General features: G+C 36.7%; 1 protein-coding gene across 1 annotated transcript in view; it reads right to left on the bottom strand.

Moving 5' to 3' along the window:
- Positions 1-481: 481 nt before the first annotated feature.
- JMY (junction mediating and regulatory protein, p53 cofactor) overlaps positions 482-23,982 on the bottom strand; it is a 65,454-nt gene continuing 41,953 nt past the window's right edge. The window contains exons 6-11 of the mRNA XM_071425259.1: positions 23,275-23,462; positions 15,342-15,428; positions 12,749-12,844; positions 10,972-11,512; positions 9,067-9,377; positions 482-5,841 (exon numbers count right to left, since the gene is read on the bottom strand). Of these exons, the coding sequence (XP_071281360.1) occupies positions 9,070-9,377; positions 10,972-11,512; positions 12,749-12,844; positions 15,342-15,428; positions 23,275-23,462 (1,220 nt within the window). The 3' untranslated portion in view covers positions 482-5,841; positions 9,067-9,069. The remainder of the gene's footprint in view (positions 5,842-9,066; positions 9,378-10,971; positions 11,513-12,748; positions 12,845-15,341; positions 15,429-23,274; positions 23,463-23,982) is intronic.

The raw sequence follows: 23,982 nt of genomic DNA, 5'->3' as shown, positions 1-23,982 counted from the left end.
TAATAACACAAAATGGCTAGAGCAATAAAAGGAAGAACTTACTCACAAACACCTAGGAACTCTAGTGAGGGACATGGTAGGTGTAAATAAGGGTGCCAAGCTCTTAACATTTCAGTATTCAAACTTTCACCCTTTTTGATAGAGTGTTTCTGTCTTTTGATCAAGAGATGGAAAGTGGGTGTGCTTTGTAATTACGCACAACTACCCAGCATCATTCAGGAGCAAGGTTCTTTTGTAACACTTATATTGTTCATGTGGATTCATTTACAAAGATGTTACCTAGCTACAAATATTCCATGCTGCAACATAGCTTAGAAGCAACCACCTACCATTAAACCATGACAGAGAATTTGAGGAATTGTAAGAATACCAATGGGAACTGAAATGAATTAGATCTGAAATTGTTTTTTGTGGGAACCAAACTGTACCAAAAGTATTTTTAAATGCTAGTATATAATCAAAGTTAAAACCAAGACAGTGATCAAATAAATATCCTTTAATAAAGAAAAGAGAAATAATTTTAAAGCACCAAAACTGTGAGTATGATGTTACATTGCATGTACAATAAGGTGAATGCAGTACTTTGCGTACAGGTTTAAATTTCTGAATCATGATAATAAAACCCCATGAAATACACAGCAACAAACTTGCACTGCAGAAAAGCTGCACTAAAGAAAAAAGACCAAGAAGCAGACGATTAAAACTTCTTTTAGTTTCTAGGTATTGCTAGAAATCTTTGTTTAGTTATTAAACTTTTTTTAAACATACTTGTGCTTAATACTTAGTAACTTTGAGCATTTTCAGGCATAGTAAATTTGCAGAGTTTTTACAATAAAATATGCATTTAATATGTCCTTTTGAATATAATGGAATTAAAGAACTTTCTTAAAGCCAAGCACAATGTGCTAGTAGTGTCTTAGTCTAATGATAATATTGCACAAAGCTAGTAAATGGAAAATTTGTTTTCATTATTTCTTATTTATTCTACAGGCTTAACAAAGGAGTTAGTTTCATTAAGCTTCACTGGCTTCATTAATGTAAGACAACTTGCAGCCATCTGTATTTTTTTAGCTTTCCTTTCATGATGATGCATTTCTATACACGTAAAATGAAATTCAAAACATATAGCAACAGCAACAACACGCTGGAAGATGTTAAGTGAATATCCCCAATGCCAACACCTATTAACCAATTCAGAAGTCAAAACTATGTTTATACTCTGAAAATCAAGCCAGTTTATGGCAAACAAATTCCTGGATAGGCGACAGTCTCTGGAATAAAGTCTCTGCAGAGTTTGGACTATACACACCAAAACGGTGCGTATCATCCTTTCTACTTGTTTTCAATGGACACACTACTGGTTAATGAGCATTAGATAATGCTCTACAAATTAATATTAAAAACTCAGCAGAATAAAATTAATTGCTTGGTCATTTTCCATATTAGAGGTACAGAGCATTCACATTTGAGAATGGAAAGATGACCTTTTCTGTCAAATTCTGAAGCTCTGAAGCAACAGAATATAGAAGACCTGAATCACAATAAAAATACATAAATGTCAGGTTGCAGATTCACCAAAGCCAGAGCTGTGAGTTTTGGATTAACAGTCAAACTGAAAGGGAAGTACAAAGACCCATATATGCAACAGCCCCTCCCACAAATATATTGGCATGCCCGCCCTCCCTCGACCCTCCTAAAAATTCTAAGTATTTATGTATTAGGCAGCAATTAAATATAAATTCACTTTGTAGGAAAACTTAAATTACAGTATATTTATAGGTTAAAAATAGCCATTGTGTTGATAGCATTGATAGCAGAATGTTGATGTGCTTATTACACCAAAGAGCAATTTGCAGTCAAGTTTAGGATGACCTATTGTCTGTCAGCTCCAAGAGGACTGAAATCATGCAACATGCTCTCCCAGTAAGGTGCTTCTGTTACTCCTTTTCTTTGCAAGAAGCTTTGCTTGTTCTTAACATTAATTCTGTAGTGCGAAACATCAACAACATATTGTCCATGCTTATGAAATCATTACCAGAAATACATCCAGGTAATTTAATTACATAAGCATTACAATGAAAATAAAATCTGATTACACGCATGAGCAAACTTGATTTACAAATTACACTCCTGAAATTCAGTGCAACAAATGGAATAAGGATAACATTAACCAATAATGTTTCTGCCTCCTCTTCTCAATAAGTTGCATCTTCAATAATGCATCTATCATTACTTTATTATTTAAACAGTACAGAATATAGTGCTTATACTCAAAATGATTCTTTACAAATAACGTAGTGAAGTATGTTGAGTTCTATCCCCAATTCAGTCACAAAAGTACACAATATATAATCATACTAATTTATTTTACAAGTGTCTGGTATAGAATGCAGACTGTCAGATTAAAAAAAAAGAAAAAACAAACAAAACCAGGCAAAACTTAGAAGTGATGTTTGAAAAGAATAAAAAAAAAAGCCTTCATCTACCCTACACAGATAACTAACATGAAAATACAGTAAAGTGAGTAAGACTATTGATCATTTGTAAAGGATCTGGAAACCTCCATGAATGAGAACATGAAATTCTTGTTGATATAAATTCAATTTCTGAACAAGACTATTGCTGTTTACCTTACATTTTGGTTATTTTAGCAGAAACCGAGTATTTAGTTTCTTGTTCCCATTTATAAAAGGTTTTTCAGTCCTTACATAAGCATTTGTACAATAGACATTATGCATCCCAAATCTTTACTTCACTGGATGTTATAGCACAGTAAAACTTTTAATTTCAAAAAAGAAATAAGTTTCTAAAAATAGAAAAAAGCCGAAAAGCTGACAAACTACTTAAGATAAATAACTAGCAACAGAACAATGCAGCCACAACAATAAAATGAAAAATATCAATAGGCAGGTCTTTTTATGGAGGCTCTTTTTCCTTGCGCATGTTTACGTGTTTTTCCTTAGTGATGCTTGCCAAGATTTCTCACAATTATTACAGCATTTCTCAGCTGTGGAGGAACTGACCTCAACGCAGGACTGTCATGATTTCCCTAAGTTACTTATAAATATACTAAACTTTCCCCTTCTTCTCCAGTAGCCATCCCACTGGAAAATTTCATATGGCAGAGGATGGTACCTTTTATGCATTAGCCTGTGTACACTACAGATGCACAATTTTTATATTAAAGTGAAAATTACGTGAAATTGTGACATCTAATGACTCATGGAGATTTAAATTCAGGATTTTTTTTTTTTTGAGTAGGATGAGGGAAAAAAATTATTTCATTTTCCACATAGAAGATGGCAGTTTTGAACTGATACATACTGCTATGCTCAGCGTAACAACTAGTTTTTGTGTGCCATAAAATACATGCTCATATGAGAACTCCATTTCTATTGAGACTAAGCTACTACAGAAATCTAAGATTTCAGCTAAATATGAAACAGATTAAGAAGAGTAATTTTCATCAGTCATGCACACATTTTTCAAGGCAAAGATGACAGATCACATGGCAAACATATCTGAAAACTGTAGTAGAGTACAGCATGGAGCTATTTAGATAACAACACAGTGGTAAACTGCAGACAAACGTGTTGTGCAAGGGAACCACTGCACAAATACTTTAAAATTACACTATTTTTCCTCGGCTTGAAATTTTGCTAGTGTTCTGTATGCATACTCTAAGGAATAAAACCGCAGGCTGGAAAATAGGAAAAATGAACATAAAAGTTCCTTGTTTAATTTAGCACTAAGTTTCAGATGAAATGTATAATGTGCATTACCATTTCACATCAAAGTTCTGTTTTGTGCTACAGCCAAAAATTTATTTGATTACCTTGGTTTTAATGTGTGGTGTGACTGGAAGTACAAACAAATGTAGAACTAAACAGCTGATGGTATAGGCAGTGTCGAATGATTATGATGAACCTTGAAAGTGCTGCTATCGCTGCACGAACACAGCATCAGACAGCTCGCAACCATATCACGTAGCACAGAATTCAGAGAATAAGTTTAAGAAAAAAGCATCATGAAGTTTTAGGCCTGTGGAAAGCCAGTATCAGGTGTTTCACACAACTGAAAAATAGAGACCTAGCAACTAACACAGCAAAATCTATACAATTCTACAGTAACGCTGCTCGCAGGTGCTTTGAAAATCAATGTTCACTAACTTTATAAGTAAGGCAACATGGTTAAGAAAATCCTCCCAAGATGTTTGACAGAGCTTTAATTTTTGGATAGCCACAGCAAAACATCTTCAATAGACTGAAGGGTCCCAGAGCTGAGGTTCCTTTAGATTACACAGCCTATTGCTAAGGTAAGGTCTCCTGCTCCTCTCTCTGTAAGTAAACGGCAAGACGTGAAATCCCCTGTTATAAATGTTAACACAGTACGTGTTCCATTACACGACAGCAGCAATGAGTAACTCCACTTAAAAGAACCCAGATCCCCATAAAGTAGTTTATCTGTCAAAAGAGGAACAGTGAATGGACCACACAACACAAAAGACAGGGACTGTGTATTTCTCAAACACAGTGTATGTTACACTAGTAAAAACAAAATGCTAGTGGAAATTCAGCTTTCCTAGAAGTGTAATGGGCTGATTTTTAATACCACATGAGGTTTTTAGGTGGTACAAGGCTACTTGTATCTCTGTATTGACATACCTCTTGGTACTGTGGTATCGTAAGAGTAGCTGCCTGCAGCCATTAGTCATGAGGTTTAGGACTACTCCTAAGTATTCACTGCAGAGGAAGTTGTAACTCTCCTTTAAAAATAAAACAGTCAGAATCAAAAGAAACTTTTTTCAGCCAGTAGGCTTTTGGGTATGAAATACAAACATTTTTGCAGCCACTAAAGGGAATAATGAAAACCAGCAAGAATAGCATGATTTTCACAACTCAATTATCAGAATGCTTAAGTGCTTTGATCTTTTTTTAAAGAAGGCTGCTTAGACTAATCAAAAGCCATTTTAAACCAAAAGAGAAAAATATTTTTAAGTATGAAATTACAAAATATTGCTTCTTATAACAAATGATAAAAGTATAACTAACTTGGTTCAGCATAGCTAAATATTTTTAAAAAGCATGAAAATGTCTACTTTAAAAAGATGTCAGACTAAACATGACCTTCTAAAAAGGTGCTGCAGTATGTCTTACTAAATATATCATGATGGAAACAAACTTTCTTGAATATGTACTGAACTCAACTCTTAATTCTCATTGTGCTGTGGTCACTTGTTGCTTTTCATACTGATATATGCTTCTTCAAGCTAAGAAGAAAAAAAGTCTTAGTTGCATGTTACTGAATTTCAGCTACTGTAGTGCAACTAGGAATTCTCTTTCTGGAATATCAGACTGCTACACAGCAAGCTTCTCTTCAGGGAGCCATTTTGTTGAATTTTCAAGCACATGAGATATTCAGTGCAGTGAAGGGGCCATTTTACAGCTGGTTTAGAACCCCCAAGTTACTCTAACAGCAAGTAGTCTCCCAGCTCAAAATGGCCCCCTCACTTAACTGGCCATACATTACTAACGCAAATATAAAAAGTGCTTAAGAATTGGGCATTCTTGATAGTATAAAATGCATGTCTTAACAACTTAGCTTTGTGCCCCAACCAGAATTTGTTTGAACAAATAAAGAAAAAAGTGACCTGAAATTAACATTTCAGGCCATTTTTTTCCAAGTACAGAGTTATTTGCCAAAGAAAGACTATTTCTTTGCCAAAGAAAGCCTTCTGTGGAATTGATGGTCATAACTGCTGGCTCTGAATTCTCAGAAATGCAGAAGAAAAGTAAATCTTCAACTGGGGTTTCTTTTCGCACGTTGGTGGCTGTCAAGCACCTGTTTGGAAAGAAAGAAAAAGGAACATCTGAAAACTAAACTGCTGTACAAATATTATCAGATATTCTCAACATATTAGGCAATTCTAACATGCAATATCGTGAGCAGTGCAATATACTGAGCAAAGGTTCTCTTTGCTCCCAGGATAATGACACAGTGACTCTGAAGCCAGAACACACATATGACCAGGACTTTTTTTTTTGCCTTCTGGTATTACTGGCAGTTAACACAGATTAGATTTTGAAGAGGCCCAAAATACTGGATGAGAGAACAAAAGCTCCCTTGTTATCTGTTACTTTTGTCCATCACTGAGAGGAACTCAGGTTCTGCATTACTTACAGTACTCTTAGTGTACTATGGTGCACTATTACGTACTCATGTGCAGATATTCTCAGGATACATTTGATTACCAGTAATCTCTCGGATTTTTCATACAGAAGCTACTACATATTTATACTGCTTGCTCAGCTACTTCAATATACAGAATGCCTCAGTATCTTTTTACATGTTTCAGAGTGTTTGTCTGGAAAGAACTGCTCTTTAAAAGGTTAGACATAACTTTATGTAGAAGTTAACTCACAGAACAGGAAATACAAGAAATTACTAGGTCTCCTGCAAGAATTAGTAACTGTTAGTTTTGTCTTCAAACTTCAATAATTAATGAAACCACTTCAGTGAGCACTACTAACACTTATCAAGGAACTTTCTGGTACTTAATAAATATACATCACTGTATCAGATTTAGCCTTTCTTTTGTAAGGTAAATATGTGCATTACACTTAGCCTATACAGACATATTTATAATTAAGCATAATTCATAAAAAATATGTGCCAACACACTTCTGTAAACATGTTTTCAACCTAAAATCTCTATGCTACTGTTTTGGCATGTGTAGCACAAGTTAAAAACCAGTCGATCAATCTTAAAGCATGATATTAAGTGGATAACCTTACAGTAAAAAATACTAGCCTGTTATTTCTACAGCAGACTTTCATTACTTTACTCTTGTATGATGAATGCTAGTAAACCAGTCTGTATCTTCAAGCAAGTATGCTCATCTATATGGAAAGCATTTTTTCAGTTGAGTTTTTCAAGGGCTTTGTCTCAATCTCTGCTGTTTCTGAGCTATTTTTTGATGAAGTGAATATCCCCAAATTTTCTGAGCTATTCTTTACAACCATTTTTCAATCTAAACTATTATGTGTTAAATAATCTCACCTAAAAACAACCCTAACAGGGTTGTTTTTGTAATAAAATACAACATTGGTAAGAGAAAGCAAGTCTTAGATATGTAAAGAACAGGGAGCACATACTGCTGACACTGAACTGACACTGAATACTGCTTTTAGGTCTAAATGATTTCACAGGACTTCAGCAGGATGTAGACAGGTAAAAAGGAGGCAACAACCAGGGACCACCTGGCAGAGATTTTCAGGCTGCATTCTGAACTCCTTTTATGGGGCTGCAAATAGCAGAGAAAAACATATATTTACATTGTGTGGCAATGACCACAGAATATTTCTAAGACGCACTTCCAATGTAAAATGCTTAGGAGGTCAACCAATTTAATTTAAAAAAAATTAAGTCAGTCTTGGAAAATTTCTTTGTATTTTGCCAAAAAAATGCAAAAAAATCCTAAACAGTCAAACAGATTTACTAAAATCAAAGTCAAATCACAAAGTTTAAATTTGATCTGTTATCTCGGAAACGAGATTGCAGTCTAATTGCAATTGTACTAAGAAAGCCAAGTTAGTTCCCAGACATGTCTTTTCTTATAGCTGTCACTTGATTTCTGAAGAGCTGTGGTAGTGGGAGTTTTCAATATACAAGGACAGAAAGAAGTTACATGAAAGAAAAATAATTTTTACTTGGAGTTTCAGCAAAAGTTAAGCACATCTCCACGCCTGGAGTTTCAACTCCAAAACTAGCAGTACATTTGGTATGGAATAGAACGAGCAAGCCATAATTAAACAGTGTGAAATCATTAGGGTGGCCAATGGCTAGTTTGTGAGGAATTGAACGCAGCATTTATTTACCTTTTCAAAAAATTAAAATATTATAATTTGAAAATAGCCCACCAATGCAGCAGATTGAGACAGTACTTCATAATCACAAGAACATTCAGCAGATGATGTGCCAAGCAGAATCAGTTTTTAAACAGCTGTAGCACTTTACCAACAGTCACTCTCCAGCTATGTTAACAACTAACCAAGGTAGAAATGCTGGATTGTGAACATTCAAAAAGATAATATTTTTTCTACTGCTAACTGTGTTGCAAGGATTACAAATATTTGTCTTCCATTCTGTTTAAATAGCCTTTCTAAACAGATTTTCAATTTCTTTTCAGATTGTCATGCCTCTGGTTTCTCAGATTTTAGGTTTAGTGGGAACCTTCACTGATACTTAAGTTCATTCATGCAAGTGTAACATGAGAGAGCCACCACAGAGAAGTGCCCTATGCTGCTGCTGTGGTCACAAATATCTTTATGCTACTGACGCAGCAATTATTTTGGAAATTGATCTCCTGCCAATTTTTGGTTTGTTCTGAAATCATTAATTTCATCTGCTGAAGTCTGATATCTGTACTTTCAGGCACTGTAGCTTAGTATTAATGCAAGTTCATGGAATTCATATGACCAGCAGAGGTATAAATTGTATATTTTCTGTTTACAGCCTGGAAATTCAATTAAGTCAGATTTTAGAGACTGAAACCAGGCCATAAGAAGTCAGCCACTCAGGGTAACCCATGAGATTTCAATGTGTTCGGCATTCAAACCTAACTCTCCTTCACTTAGAAGTTACTCAGTCTGAAATAAGACATACCCAATTTTTACAAGGCTAGAAATAATCAGAAAGTAAGTATAAGGTGTGTCCCAGAGTGATTGTGCTGCTTTTTAAACTTTTTAGGTAAACTGGGAACTGTCCCTTCAAATTGACTAAATAAAATAGAGGTTTTTTATGCAGTCATCTGTCAATATTCAACAGAAATACTGGAACAGTAAAAGGCTAACATACTGTCTAAAAAGACGTTTTCCTTATTATAAACCTTAAATTCTTTGAAAAGTCAGTGATACTCAATTCATATGTGCATTTCTATCACACTGGATGTCAGACAGATTAGTCACATTCCTACTAAGTCTCCCAGAATGCACAACCTGAGGCTTAACTGCTACTGTTATAAGAAACTGTTGTAGAAATATTATCTTTAAACGTAGCTTAATTACAGGTTAGTTTTCCCAGTCTGTGCAAGGCAAACTCTCCTCTTCATCCTCTGACTCAGGTGATGCTTCCTTAATCCTTCGCAATGCTTCATGGATGCTCCTTGTCAGAGGGTCAGTATCAGGCAGAATTGTAAAGGATTCTCTCAAAACATCTTTCTGTACTTTCTTCAGTTTCACCCCTTTCCTGATCTGTGCCAAGATGTTATTGCTATCATCTTCATCAGGAAAAGGAGGGAGACTTCTCTGCTCAACTTTTCTTAAATGAAAGCTGCCACGTTTCAAGGAAGCCAGCACTTCATCCATCGGGGAACTCACTGCAGCAAATCAAAAGACCTTCAGTATTATTTTCACAAAATTTTATCAGTTTTAATTTTTATTTCCTCAAGACCAAAAAGTGCCTGCATACTATTAATATGATAGTCCCATACGACAAGTATAATGGTAGCTCCAATACTGTTTTAGCTTCTAAATAATCTTCTTTATTACCACAGCAAAGCTGGTTTATACAGACAGTTGTAATTTTTGTAACCACTTAACTTCCTATCAGAAAGAAAAACTTTCTGAACAATGTGGCTCTTCTTTTTGCAGTCAGGAAAGTCAAATAAACTGCAAGGATTTCAACATAATGAAAGTGTTTACTGCATCACCTTTTTTTACTTTAGAACTCAGGTAATGAGTACATGTCTTACGTACTGGACTGTGGGATCCATTCTTATCACTTGCATTTTTAGGCTAATTTCACCTATTGCATGACTATTTCCACAAGCTAGCAAGGGAAGCAGCAATATAGTCAATAGCAAGAACATGCATTTTGTCACTTCTCTGGGTTCACGTATTTGTTGGCATCTAGTCCCAGCACAATTATAAAAATTGTCTTCCTTTATAATTAATGAAAACAAAGAAGTCAGAGACAGTTCTTTATGGCAAATCCTTCCTTTATCCCTAATTTGGAAACTAGTCTTCTGCAAAAATAAAAATCAGGCTTTTGCTCTTTTAAGAGCCACAGGTGGGAAAGATCTTCACCTCAGAGAATGCATTATAATAAAGTATAATAAAGTTTAAACACTTTGCAAACACTAGCACGTAATTTGTGCAGCACCTCTCTATCAATACATATGTATCTCCAGGTTCTTTTTTGTATATTGTACAATATGCTTTTTAAAACCTGTTTTGCATTTAGGAATAAGCTTTGTCCGTCCTACTAAAGGCCTAGATAGAAAAGACACAATGAAAAGAGAAATATAAAAGAATACAGTATTGCACATTTGAAGGAGGAAGGACGGAATGTAATGTCCCTATCTGTCATACAGAGACAAATTTCTGAAGCCACTTAGAAACTTGGAACATGTCAGTGTAGAGTGCTGCTGCAGACATGAACAATATTCTTGAGAGGCATAATTGATTTGAAATTATATTTGTCATATTATGATGCATATAAAACTGCACACACAATAGGTGCTTTATAAAAAATTGCAAGATAAAACGCGAGTCAGTAAAATAAACAATAGGACCACATAAAAATTATTGTTATTCTGTTATTAAATAGAACACTGCATCTTCAGGTGAAACATAGAATATTTCCAGGGTTACCAGTATGTAGATACATAAATATTCTTTTCAACAGCATTTAAGTCCATTTTCTATCTAGTCTAACACGGGATAATGTAGACTCAATTTCACAAGTGTTTTCCCACTGAACAAGTATGCCATGCTGTCGTAAAAGCCCTAGTGTTACAGCTGCCAGCATCTCTCAGCTAAAAAGGATTTAATAACTTTCCCATTGATAATAAATTAATCACAGCATACATTTTCCTACAGAATAATTCAAAAAATGAACTGATGTGCACTGCAATGTTTAAATTAATAACAACAAATTTCAAATTAAATATGCAGAAATTAAAACATTACCTCTTCTCCTCTGTAAACCCTCTAGATCACCAGTCTTCTTAAGTTTCTTCTTGGCACTGACTAGCTGACTGCTATCAAACAGATGTGCTGGTGGGACACCAGAAGAGTGCTGGACTCCTTTCTCCACACTCTGACGTTTAACAAAGCTGTCACTTTTTTCTAAGGATTTGGTGGCATCTTCCTTGGAGGGCAAAGGTGGAGGTGGAGGTGGAGGAGGCAAAGGGGGTGGAACCTGTACTCCACTAGCAGTCTCTGGCTGAAGCTGGTCATTGGTGAGTGGAGAAGTGCTATCACGGGGCAGTTCAGAGGTAACACCATTAGGAGGCAAGGAGACATCTTGAAGTTGTTTTAGGCTTGTGGATTCCTGCACCTGCAAAGGCTGAACTGCTTTTTCCAATTCCACCTCCTCACTCTTCTCTTGGATTTGTATGGTTGCTGGCAAAGATTGAGGCTGCTCGACACAGGGCACTGAGCTGGCTTTTCTTCTTGCATGAGCCAGCCGCAGTCTGGTTGATTTAAGTATTACTTGCCCAGGGTACCGCTAAAGTGAATAAGGTATTGACAATTACGTAAGCACTTGCAATTGACAATTTTAGATTTTACATACCTGTCATTTCTGACTAACAATATTCATTTTGCTCTGTATGTAAAAACAAAGCAAATATATCCCCAGCTTTATGCAAAAAAATATTTATAGTTTTTATTCTTATTTAAGCCACGATTTGATTAGTCTAATCAGTGAAATACATAGTTTAGAATTACGATTTTACTAAGAATCAGATTACACATTCAAAACTGTTTTTTTACTGGAAACTAAAATTCAAAATTCCCTCTTGCTTTCCTCTTCTAAACTTGGCCAATGACTCCCTCTGCAAGTGCAGACCAGTCCTGACTTAATACACTGGCCTTATATGTGAATCAAACTGTTTTAAAAGGTATATCTTGAGAACATCAAAGATTTTTAGCCTTAATTTACTTCTTATATTTGCTGCCTCATTATCAGTCTTTTCATATTAGTTTCATCCATAGCCTTTTTAAAGCAAAAAATTAAGCTGCTTCCAAAAGACAGGTGTAATATTTTTTGCACAACTGTGGAAGGCCTAGAGCAATAGCCTAAAGCCTTAGTATGTTAATAAAAAAAGTTAGCTCATGAACAGTTGCTGGTTAAAATAAGGAAATTGGCTTCATTTTACAGAAGTTACAGAATTCAAGAGCCTTGCAAACAATAAGGACATGAATATACTTCTGAAATACCACTGAAGAAGACAACTTCCCAGCAAAGAAACTTCTCATACCTTTATTTTTCTAATGTATACAACAAAAAGTCTTCACCAATTAATACAGTCTCTGTTTTCTTTCACTTTCAGCCCTTTCCTTATTCCTTCCCCTTCATTCCACCTTCTATGCACTTTCTGATGCTTCCATTGTAATAAGAAGGGACAGGTATTCTAGCAATCAGCAGCAGGGGGCCATGTCAGATGACAATGCTCTTTGTGGGAAGTACTGTTTAGACTATACTTCTCAGGAATATTTGCCAAGTATCTTGTCACAAGGTATAGGTGTAAGAGTAAATAGAACCTTATTATGGCACGGGGAATGCAACAGCTGGAGGAATCTGTTACCACCAATGCCAAATTTTGTTGTGAATTTTCCAAAGACTAGTTAATTATACAGTGAAAGAGAATCACTAATAAGAAAGTGAATGCCATTACTGGAATGAGTGAGAAGTTCTTTGGGAAAGAAAACAGCCAGAAAAGAAAAACCGTTCTTCTGTTACCTGCTTAAATGTACGAAGTCTGTCCAGGGTCTTCTGTCGTTCCTGACTAACCCAGGAGCTCTTTCTTTCCTCTTCATCTTGCAATTGATCTCGTTTCTGAGAAAATATATGGAAGACATGTAAATATTACATCCAGTGCTTTATTTGGTTTCACTAGAGAAAAACCTCTTCTTCTTAATGTGAAGAGTTACTTTAAAAGATACTTCTCAAATGAACATAACCTCAAAATTTGGCCTCTGACTTCCCCTTAAAAAATAGTATACATTTCCTGGTTTGTTTTGTCAAAGAAATGCAAAACAGAAAAAAATGTTTCAATCTCAAACAGGAACACTTGGCAGACTTGTTACTTTGAGACATGAGAAATAACAAGTGACAAAATGCTATACTTAGAGAGGTCCTACTGAATTAAAATTATATAAATTAGCCAGAGAGCAAAGCAATATCAGTTTCCCCTCATTCCAAAAACAAAATTACTGTCCAAATCGCAAGGCTGCCCATTTAAACAAGCTGTATTAGTATTCTCAAAGTACAAGAATTCACCGAACTCAGCATCACAAAGTTTTGAACCCAACAGCGAGCAATTTAAGTAAATGTTTTTATCCTTACATTTACAACAGTAAATATAAGTTTGTATTTACTCCAGCTTTTGTTACTTAATCTAGCTTGATTTTATGTAATTGCACTCAAGTAAAGGTCTGAAGCACTTCCTCACACCTGGTACAGTTGTTTTTACTTGTGCAGAGATTTTACCTCATGGAAAACATACCTTTGGGTACATCTCCTTTAACTAGTAATTCTTTTTTACAGAATTTCAGCATGAGTTACTACACCTTTGAAACAAACATTCACTCCTCAGTCAAATTTACTGGAAATGGAAGCTAATTACCAGAAGGTGAAATTCACTGCATGCAAGCTCAGAAGCTATCAGGAAAAGTGATGTAACAGATGACCATAAAGCAAAATCCCTGAGCAAAACCAGCAGCTTTAATTCTTAAGATGACTCACAGCATTTAATATTACTTTTGAAAGCGTATCTTCATAATCAAAAGTTCTGATCACTTTTGTGAACCTTTTACTCTCATTCAGTCACCACAAAAGCAGTGTCTGCCTGCCATTTTCATAAGTCAGCTAGTGGCCTGGTGTCCTTCACAAAAAGCCAACTCCTGTGATTTGGAAAGAAGGAAGTATAGATGCATTAGGGAGAGAAAGATGAGAACATGTCTGAAAAATAGTAAGGACAGACAACAGAAAGAGGTGAAGAGAAGGAAAAGCATGTGGTAAAAGAAAATAAGAACAATGGCCAAAGAAGTTAGAACAGAAACATAAAGAAAGGAAGAAAAGTAGTTCTATCACTGTACCTAAATGTTATATATGCATTCAGATCAAACTTTTCCTGAAGGCATCTAAAAATCAAGGAGTTTGTTTTCTTGTTATGGCCGACTTGTGTATTTGGTTTTGTTTCACTTTTAAGGAAAATAGTAAAATTGCAATTCTTATTTGGTTTCAAATTTGGACTCCCTCTTTTCAAAATTCTTAATGAAATCCAGTAATTTAAAACCTATTTTATCGTAATGCTAGAATTTTTCAGTCACATTTTTACTAGAAAAACCCCACACAAACATAAAAAATTAGGTAAGGTTCTTTATATCATTCAAGCGGGCAATACCATAATATAAAGCTCTGCAGTACTTGAGAGGCAATGAAGTCCTTTGGCTTTGTCAAGTCTTATTTGTAAGACTGATAAATGGCCTACAGTCCACACAGTAATTTCCTCTGCCTTTCTGTAAGAACTGATGAAAAAAAAATTTTTTTTCAATTCCTGAAAGAATATTCCAATACATACTGCCTTTGACAAGTAGCCTTTCCACAAAATAAATTATGCAGCTGACTTCCTGGACAAAAATATCAATGTTAAAAATGTATAAGGATGAAATAGAATCACTTTCACTAATCTAATTGAAGCCTGAATTAAAGTGACTTGTATTTCAATGCATCTTTGTCAGTGATCTTTATCAAATATTGATACTATATCAGCTCCCAAGACCTAGTCCAAAATTTGAATATTCTTTAAGATAAGCCTATTAGGTACAGCATAAGAGTCCAGCTGGTCTATTCTCTGCAACAAGACTATGAAAAAAATAATGGAGCATCCATCTGGAACTACTTGGAACTAGAAGTTTATACAACATAATTCCAGTAATTGCTTTAGTAGAAGGAAGAAAAGTAGTAACCAAGCTTATTAAGATTCAAGAATAAATATGTGTGATTTCCTTACTCCTATCAGCATAGCGAACACAGTATTCAGAGATGCTCAGAATCATTTATGTGCACATGATGATAAACATAACAAAACACTCAGAATGTCAATCTAGCATAAAGAACTGTTCTACTTGCTTGGTTCCCATGTCTTCCTAACACTATATCCTCCCCCTTGCCAGCATAATATGACACAGAAATCCATGGTGCAAAGGCCAGGGATACACAGCATCTTTTGAAAGAGCTATCACTCTGAATGCTCCCCTAATTAATGTATAATGAGGAATGCAAGCTATTAACGACAGGCTAAGCTCGACAGCAGAAAGCTCAAACATACCAGCTGAACAGTATGGTGCATTTTGTAGTCCTTCTCGCTCTGGTGACGCTGCTGGATCTTCTCATTATGCTTTGCAATACAGATCTCCTGCAGGGACACAAACCACAACCTATAAACCATGCAATTTAAATACAGATTTACATTATGTCATATTTAGCAAATGGCAGGTAGAAAAATAGACCCTGCAGAGCCGATTTCATACAGGCTCATTTAACTTACAATGAACTGTAACTAAAAAAAAAAATCCAAGCCCCAGAAGACCACCCCAAATCTATTATTTTTAACTATCAAAAGAGTAGATCCAAGTGACAGTTGCTTGGAAAGTCTGTTCTACAGGACCAATATAAGAGTAGCAAAAATCACCAGTCTGTCAACACTTCATAAAGCCCTTTTTTAACCCCATGTATTTGCACCCATGGAAAATAACTAACTCTTGAATGTACCACATATTTCTGTTTATGCAAATAGACAGTTTCCCATTTACAGATGTCAGTTCATCTTTTCCATGTACTCTCTGCAAGCACAGGCTAGAATCAAGTTGTTACAATTCAGCGTGTTCATTTATTCCACTAAGTTCACATCTCTAACATCTGGTATAAAACAAGAATTTGTTGCACTGTCTGCAAATAAGAATACATTAAAAACAAACAAGCAAAAAACTAGGCCATGTTACAATAGCTGACAAAGAGGATAACAGCCAAACTTCAAGTAGACAGACAACTTCATTGGACGATACCGAGGGCCAGGAAATTGGACAGTATGAGCAATGGAATTAGGCCTGGTACAAGCACCACGCAGAACTACAACAAAGTCAGACGTGCAGTCATAAACAAATCTCACAGTTGTGCAAGAAGGTGCAATGTTAGCAGTTTGGAGCGTGACTCCAGATAGACCATGGAGCTGATGGGATTCTCAAGTATCATTTAGTATGACTTTCTGGGTAGGTTCAGAAAAGAGCTTTGCCATTAAAAGCATTGCTTGAGGGAGCTGATGAAGCACAAAAATAAGGAGGGAAAGGATTAAAGAAACCTCACTATTTTGGATGCTTAAAAATGCAGAAAAAGCTGTTCTGCAAATTGTCTATGGACATGCTTTGATCACATGAAAAAAGGAACCAGTGCTCCTGGATAGGATAGCAAACCCATCAATATTGCTGTCGTATATAGGTAACTGACTAAAGCAAAGATTTCTGTGCAAATACTGGCCCACCTTCATCAGAGGTATATCACAGAATGGCTTAGGTGGAAAGACATGTTGAAGCTCATCTAGTGCCAACCTCCCTGTCACAGACAGGGAACTTCCACTAAACCAGGCTACTCAGGCCCCCATCCAACCTGGCCTTGAACATTTCCAGGGATGGGGCATCTACAACTTCTTGGGGCAACCTGTGTCAGTAGCTCACCACCCCCAGAGTAAAGAAATTTCTAACAGCTATTCAAATCTCTCCTGGTTTAAAACTGTTCCCTCTTGTCCATATAAAATATCTGTCTATGTCAAAAGGCACTCTCCCTCTTTTTTATAAGCTCCCTCTATGTTCTGAAAGGCTGTACTGAGGTCTCCCCAGAGCCTTATCTTCTCCAGGCTGAACAACCCCAGCCTGTCATTACAGGAAAGGTGCTCCAACCCTCTGATCATCTTTGTGGATCTACTCTGGACTTGCTCTAACAGGTCCACACATATATACAGCTAAACATTGCTGGGTTTTGTATTTCTTTCTGGAGGTTTTTTCCATCTGGTGAAAAGAGTTAATCCTGTAACAGTCAATCAATTTAATTTGTAGCTGAAAAAGTACAAAATACTTCATCTCTGTGTTTATCTCTGTGTTTCAAAGACACAGCAAGCTACATAATACTAACAGAAAATCTGAACAACTTTCTATAATACTCCTAACTAGTTTACAGTTTATTCTTCATTTAGGTTTTAAATATTATAAAATAATGAGAAAATGTAAATTAAGCATGGTTTGGGCTTTTTGACATGTCTCGGATACTCAGGGGGCACAATTTTATGTAATGTATTCACTTTAGCATCAGTACTTAAACATTTCTGATTAAATGCAATAATGAAAGATATTTTAATTATGTAAAGAGGACAAACATGACCAAAACGTATTTAGTGCTGAGTTTGTTTTTAATAAACAACCTACTTCAATGTAATTAGATCTCTTTGACATGAAATAATAAAAACTATTAGGAGGGGCTGAAAACGTGTTGCAGGACAGGATTAGAAATCTGAATCATTTTAACTAATTACAGAAATGGTCTAAGAAAAAAAGGAAAGGTTGCAATTTCTGAGGGACAAATGCAGGGTTCTACTTGTAGACAAGATTAAGTGACCACAAATAAAGGATGAAATTAAAAACACCCAAACGGCAGCTGTAAGAAAACCAACTGGATGATTACAGCAGATGACAAGTTCAATATATACCAATTAACTCTGGCAAAAAAACACCAAAACAACAAAACCAAACATAATAATTGGGTGTATAAGCAGGCCTATTGCACATGCAAGGTAGTCCTTACTTCTAAGCACTGGGAAGCAGACACATCATAGAATCATCAAGTTTGGAAAAGACCTTTAAGATCATTCAGTCCAACTGTCCACCCAGCACTGCCATTGTTACCACTAATCCATCATCCAGCACCAAATCCAGACTCTTCTCAAACACCTTCAGGGATCATTTTACCACCTCCTTGTGAAAATATGTCGAGTGAGAGCAACACCTCAAGAAATATGTTAATCAACTGTATGGAACTGGGAAAGCAACAAGAAGTAATACCCATTCTTTCTTTAATCAACTGACTGATTTCACAGTATCAAGTAGTACTTCTATTAAAGAGACAAAAAGGGACAGCTGAGGAACCATTTCAACCTTTGTCACTGCATGAACTACAATGTGTAAGACTAGTAACATGGAATATATGTAAAAGAGATCTGCATTAGTATTATATCTAACTAGTTCCAGTTAGTCAGCTTTAACATCCCAATTAAAGGGCTAGCTTTTCATATGTAGAAACCATATTTTACTATAAGCATTCAGTGTAGTTACAGTCTTATGCTGCTGTTGCCGTAATAGAAGTTAATAACAGAATACCAATAAGCCTATCCCACCTGTCACTGCATCTTCGTAACGCCTATTCTGGCACAGGCTGTGCTTTAAAATGTGTCTTTCTAAAGACGTCCTATTAAATGAACACAAAAGCATTTGAGGAAGTTTCCTAGATAAAAGCACACATTATAAACACGCCCCAAACAGCTTCACCAACCAGTTGCTTCTCCCACTCTGTTTGTGATAAGGAATACTCTTTCCGGGTGCAAAGTAATTGATTTCATCACAACTTGGTTTTTCAGAGTTTTCGAGATACCTTCTATACCATTTTTTTTCACCTTGACTCCTTGCTATAAATCTAGCTCCCTAATAAATCAGCTGCTTGCTCCATATGATAATCTAATTAATGCTAATGTGTAGCCAGCAGGGGGTAGACTGGCATAACAATAGCAATTTCCTGCATGAAAAATCTACAGCTAGCTCTCTAGAAGTAAGGAAAAAAAAAGATTAAACTGCTATTAAAAATTTATTTTTTAATAAATCACTGTCATCAACACAAAGGAACATCAGGAAATGATTGTTTAACAAATGCAAAGAGATTTGTATTAAAAAAAAAGAGAATGAAGAGTTTATACTCATGGTAGTACAGTGGAAAAACATCGAATTCTGTAAAATCATGAATTTTTAAAATGCCAGTTCAGTTATTCAAGAGTCATGACTGAATTATGTTTGTAATAAGCCTTTAACGAAAGCTTCTAAATAAAAGCTTGGTACAACTATTTGACAACAGCACTAAAAAACTAATATATCATCTGCAAAATTAGGGAAGGAATATCTGAAAAACAAAATAGAGACTATAGTCACTGAAGCTAATATTTAAATTACAAATCATCTTACTCTACAAAGAGTAATTTATTTCCTTTCACTGTGTTATCTCCTCAATAGAAAAATTTTCAAATACCTGGATGATGAAATTACCTTCTTCCAAAAAATAAAACTGATGACAGAGAAAAATTTCCTATTGTTTCCTTAATCCTGATATCTGCTGCTAGAAAGGAGACATTCTCCTAAGGGCATTTTCAGTTGCCAAAATCTTGATAATGAGAAAAGACTGTAATTTCTAAACATATCGCAAGACTGTCCTGTACACCACTTAATCCATAGCTTACTTTTTGTTTTCATCTACAGAACTGACAAGCTTAAAAAAAAAAAAAAGCCACAACAAAAGAGAAGGAAAAACCCCACCAATCCGTCACCAAAATCTCACCAACCCAATCAAAAACAGAATACCAGTTTAAAAGCCTGTTTTAAGACACTGTGCTGAAACACGCGAAGTCAGGAACACAATCTGAAAAGCATTAAGTACACTTTCATCTCAGTTCAACAATAAATGTTTCTTAATTGAGACAGACACAGAGATTTACCACACAGTATGTACTTTCCATATTCACCCTCAAAAAGTCACTTTTCTTCACATGGCATTCAGTCATCACTGCCCTCATTCTCACCATCTACAGTGTGCTTTTGTGTCCCATTTGTATCTCAGTTCTGCATACTTAACCTCCAAACACTTCAGAGCAAGAATACTTTTTTTCCCCACAAATACAAGTACTCACATCAGGCACCTTAAGTAACATTCATGAATGTTTTACAGTATCACTAGAAAGGCCATCGAAAATGCAAAGATTGCTTAAAGAAATGAGACAAATCTATGAGCTTTGATTCTCAGGTAATTGCCAGAAAGCTTAGTAGGACTCTGTGTTATCCAGCAGTAAGACAAGAAGCTAAAAAATGGCCATATTCTTTTCTGCCCAACAAGTGCTACACAATGTCATACAACAGATTCTGCCCTTTCTTTTTGCTCAAATAAAGATAATTTATTTTCTCCTGTAAGTTTAAACACACGTTGTTCTGCTCTGTGATTTTTCTTAGAGGCTAAGTATCTCTCTGCAGCACTCAACTGCTGAGAATGCTATGCTGGGCAACGACGTAAGTATGAAAGCTGGAACTAGTTCTGAGAGCAATGTGATGCCCAAGTTCCACAAGGGGACATTACTGCAGGTCCTGAAAGCAGTATAGCCACAGCTATCCCAGCACAATGTTGACAAGATGTAAGTGTACCACTCCTGCATCCAGATGCAGAAAAGCAACACTACCACACACAGCTCTGCATCTTGTCACACTGCACAACCAGGCATGCTGATACTCCTGCTACAGCCAAAATCAACTCCCTCAGCTTAAGAAGGTATTCTATCATAGCACAACACTGAAACAAATGAGCCACTGAAGGTGACTAGTTCATTATACGGCATATGGGCATGCTAAAAAAATCTCTACTCCTGCTTCAGGGTTTCTTCTTGACCTGTGAACTCCAATAAGCTAAGCAAAGAACAGCAAACAGGCTATCACTTTTAAACAGGTTTGTCTACTTCGTAAGGTGCCAGCAATGTCTCCTCATATCCAGGAGAAAATATCATATACTATAGCCTGTGTAAATTAGCATAACACAACAGGTAAATTCTCTTAAAATACTAACAAGGTACCTTTTGTCTTTACAAACTTACGTAAAACAAACACAATGACAAAGCAAGCTACTTCACATAATCGGCTAACAAGAGACCTCTCTTCTGTAATACTTCATTTACAGTCTTCTCCATATTGGGTTAACTAGAAACCAGGCAGTGGTTGACAAAATACAAAAAATACAATACATAAAATATATCAACAGCTTTTCGTTTGCTCTGTTATGCTTCAGATTTAGATACATGTCGTGGTTTGAGAGGAAGTGAGTTTTTTGGGATGCTGTGGTCAAACCAATAGGTGCTCAGATTTGAATATTGGCAGCTGGTGTGGCCACTGAGGACATGGATACGCCTCTGAGAACACAGGGGTTAAAAGCAGAGCACTCCCAGGAAAACCTCTCTTGGGTTCTGGTGAGTGAAGAGTTCAGACCTCCTCCTGCCGGGCTGCGGCTGGGCGGGGCAGGGGAAGCCATGTGGCCAGGTGAGGTGAGCCTGGGCCCTGAGGATGGATGGAGGAGCACCAAGAGGCATCGGGCAGCCACCCCCCCACCACCCAGGAGAGAGAAAGCCGGTGTCTGTGCCTGTGCCACCTTGAAATTTGATAGCAGGGCCAGCAAGAAGGAGAAGGGGGGGGGGGGGTGCGGCATGCAGTGCAGTGTGGGAGTTCTGGACAGGCAGAGCCTGAGATTTTTAACCCTTTTCTTGCACGATAGAAACCTTACTAATGCTGATCCACCTGCAGTTGAATGAGAAGAGAGATAGGGATGAATAGCAGGAAATGGGCAAGTGTGATGAAAGTCCGTGCAAATTAAAGATGTCCGAGAGAAGTTGAGAAGAATTCTAGGTGGCAAGAGATGATGGAGTGGCCTTTGGCTGGACTTTTCTTGTATAGCCATGGACAGAACCATGTTTCCTGTGACACAGAGACTGCATCCCGGGGGAGGCAATGGCTCAGAGCCAAGAGAGTTCAGTGTTGAGATCCCTTGGCCCCAGGGGGTGAAATTTGGGGGGGACAGGTGTCCCGAAGTGAGATACTGTGCTCTTTTTGGAACGGGACAAAGCACCCCTAAAAGGCAAACTCCAGAAGAAGCTCTGGTCCATGTGCAGTGGTGAGAGCACTGGACATGGAAGGAAGAGGTCACGGTGGCAGATGTTCTCCAGGTGGTGCCACGAGTGACATGGGAACACAAGAGGTTTCAAGTGTGTTTCCAGGGGAAGCCCATGGTACAAGAAGGATCCCTCTCCTCTTGATGAACTGAGAATTGATTATCTGAAGGGTGGTGATGGACTAAGTGTTGGTGATTTGGGGGGTGGCAACTGAATTGAGAGTCCAAGGTTTTGTTTTACTGTGATGCATTGGGAACTTGGATGGGGGGAGGAGGAATGTTTGGAAGGTTTTCATCCTGAGTTTTGTGTGTTTCTTTTATATATTGTAGGTTAATAAAGTTTTTTTTCCTTCTATTCCTAAGCTGGAGCCTGCTTTGCTCAATTCCTGGTCCCATCTCACAGCAGACACCAGGGAGAAGGTATTTTCATGGGGGCACTGGCATTGTGCCAGTGTCAAACCATGACAATACAGAAATACATATATTCGTTAACAAGGGAAGGCAAAACCTGAAGGGTTTACTGTCAATCTGCTAGAACTCTTTTATGAAGAGGTCATTTTCACATAAAGGGCATGACTGCAAACACACAACCAAACCGACCTAATCACTCTAATCCGGAATGAGGCCAACTGACATTTCTGCATAGTTTTACAGCACATAGTATGGGGTGGAACTGATTTTCTAACAATTATTTTGGGAGAGCATTTGGGAGACCATTTTCTAACAATGGTCTCCCAAAACTTTGACCTAAATAGCACACCCAGAATTACAAATTAAGAATACAGACTGTATTTCATATAGATCTGCCAAACACAGAGTATCAACAACACAAGACATAAGTTTAAAAGGATGGTAAGAGAATGAAAATAGAACTCACTAGTGAGAAACACACTTGAAAGTTCTTTTTGGCAAACATATACAAAACTATGCCGATACTTCCACTGTCCATAAAAACATTCAATCTAGCATGGACTACCTGCATGAAAGTATTCTGATTATTTAATAGAAATAAGTTTATTTGTTAACTTCAAAGTAATTGAAGGTTCCTTTACAGGTACAAGAAAGGTAAGCAGAATCTTAAATGTATCAATATAATAATACATGCTATTTTATTTTGTATTCTGTAAAACAACTTTTAGCAAACAATGAACGTAATCCACAAGAATTCTGGAAAATTTGTATCTGCAAGGAAACCTTTTGAAGTTTTATTGAATTTGCTAATTATGTCAAAAAAAAAAAAGGCAATTAAACAGTACCTTTTTATTTCTGAGGTAGGCTTTCTTGGCTGAAATACGTCCACGCCTTGCTTCCAGCTGGCGGATTTTTTGTTGTAACTTTTGCAGCTCCTCTTTTTGCAAGTGTACAGATGTTGCCATATCCTCTTTTTCAAGCATGGCTTCCATACTTTCGTAAGTGTCATAATACACCACTTCATCTCTCTTCTCTGTTTTAAAGATGTCAGCAATAAAAAAAAAAAATCAACTCAAGGGTTTGCATTTGATTAACATTTTGTTTTCCTCAACAACAACCCTCCCACTGACTTGCAAGATAGGATGCAGAAGAATGCCACAGCCCTACTACCAAAAATCAATAGGTCAGAGGAAAAGCATTACTCAGCAAGGCACTGTGCAGCTTTAAGGTCTTTATGAGGAACAGAAATTTATACCAGTGAAGCTCAGCCTGCTATTCAGGCAAGCTCGGAGTATTAAAACACAAATGCAATTTTAAACGTACAGCTATAATGTGTAGCCTAATTTGAACACAATGCCCATGCATGTCTTTGGGTTTCACAAGGGACCCAAGGTGTGTAGCAATTTTCTCTGGTCTTCACCATGAAGCTCAGGATAGACAAGACTATCTGAAGTTCTTGGTATGAGATTCTTCTGTTACAACCAACTCGTAATTTCATGTAAGGGACTCAGATAACAGGACACCAAAAACCCTCTCACAGGTTTTTGATGTCC

Source organism: Agelaius tricolor, unplaced genomic scaffold (genome assembly GCF_023055355.1).
Source record: "Agelaius tricolor isolate 1412-34295 unplaced genomic scaffold, bAgeTri1.0.p SCAF_4, whole genome shotgun sequence".
Classification (NCBI taxonomy): domain Eukaryota; kingdom Metazoa; phylum Chordata; class Aves; order Passeriformes; family Icteridae; genus Agelaius; species Agelaius tricolor.
Note: the sequence above shows the minus strand (reverse complement) of the source record. Positions and strands in the feature narration are given on the sequence as shown.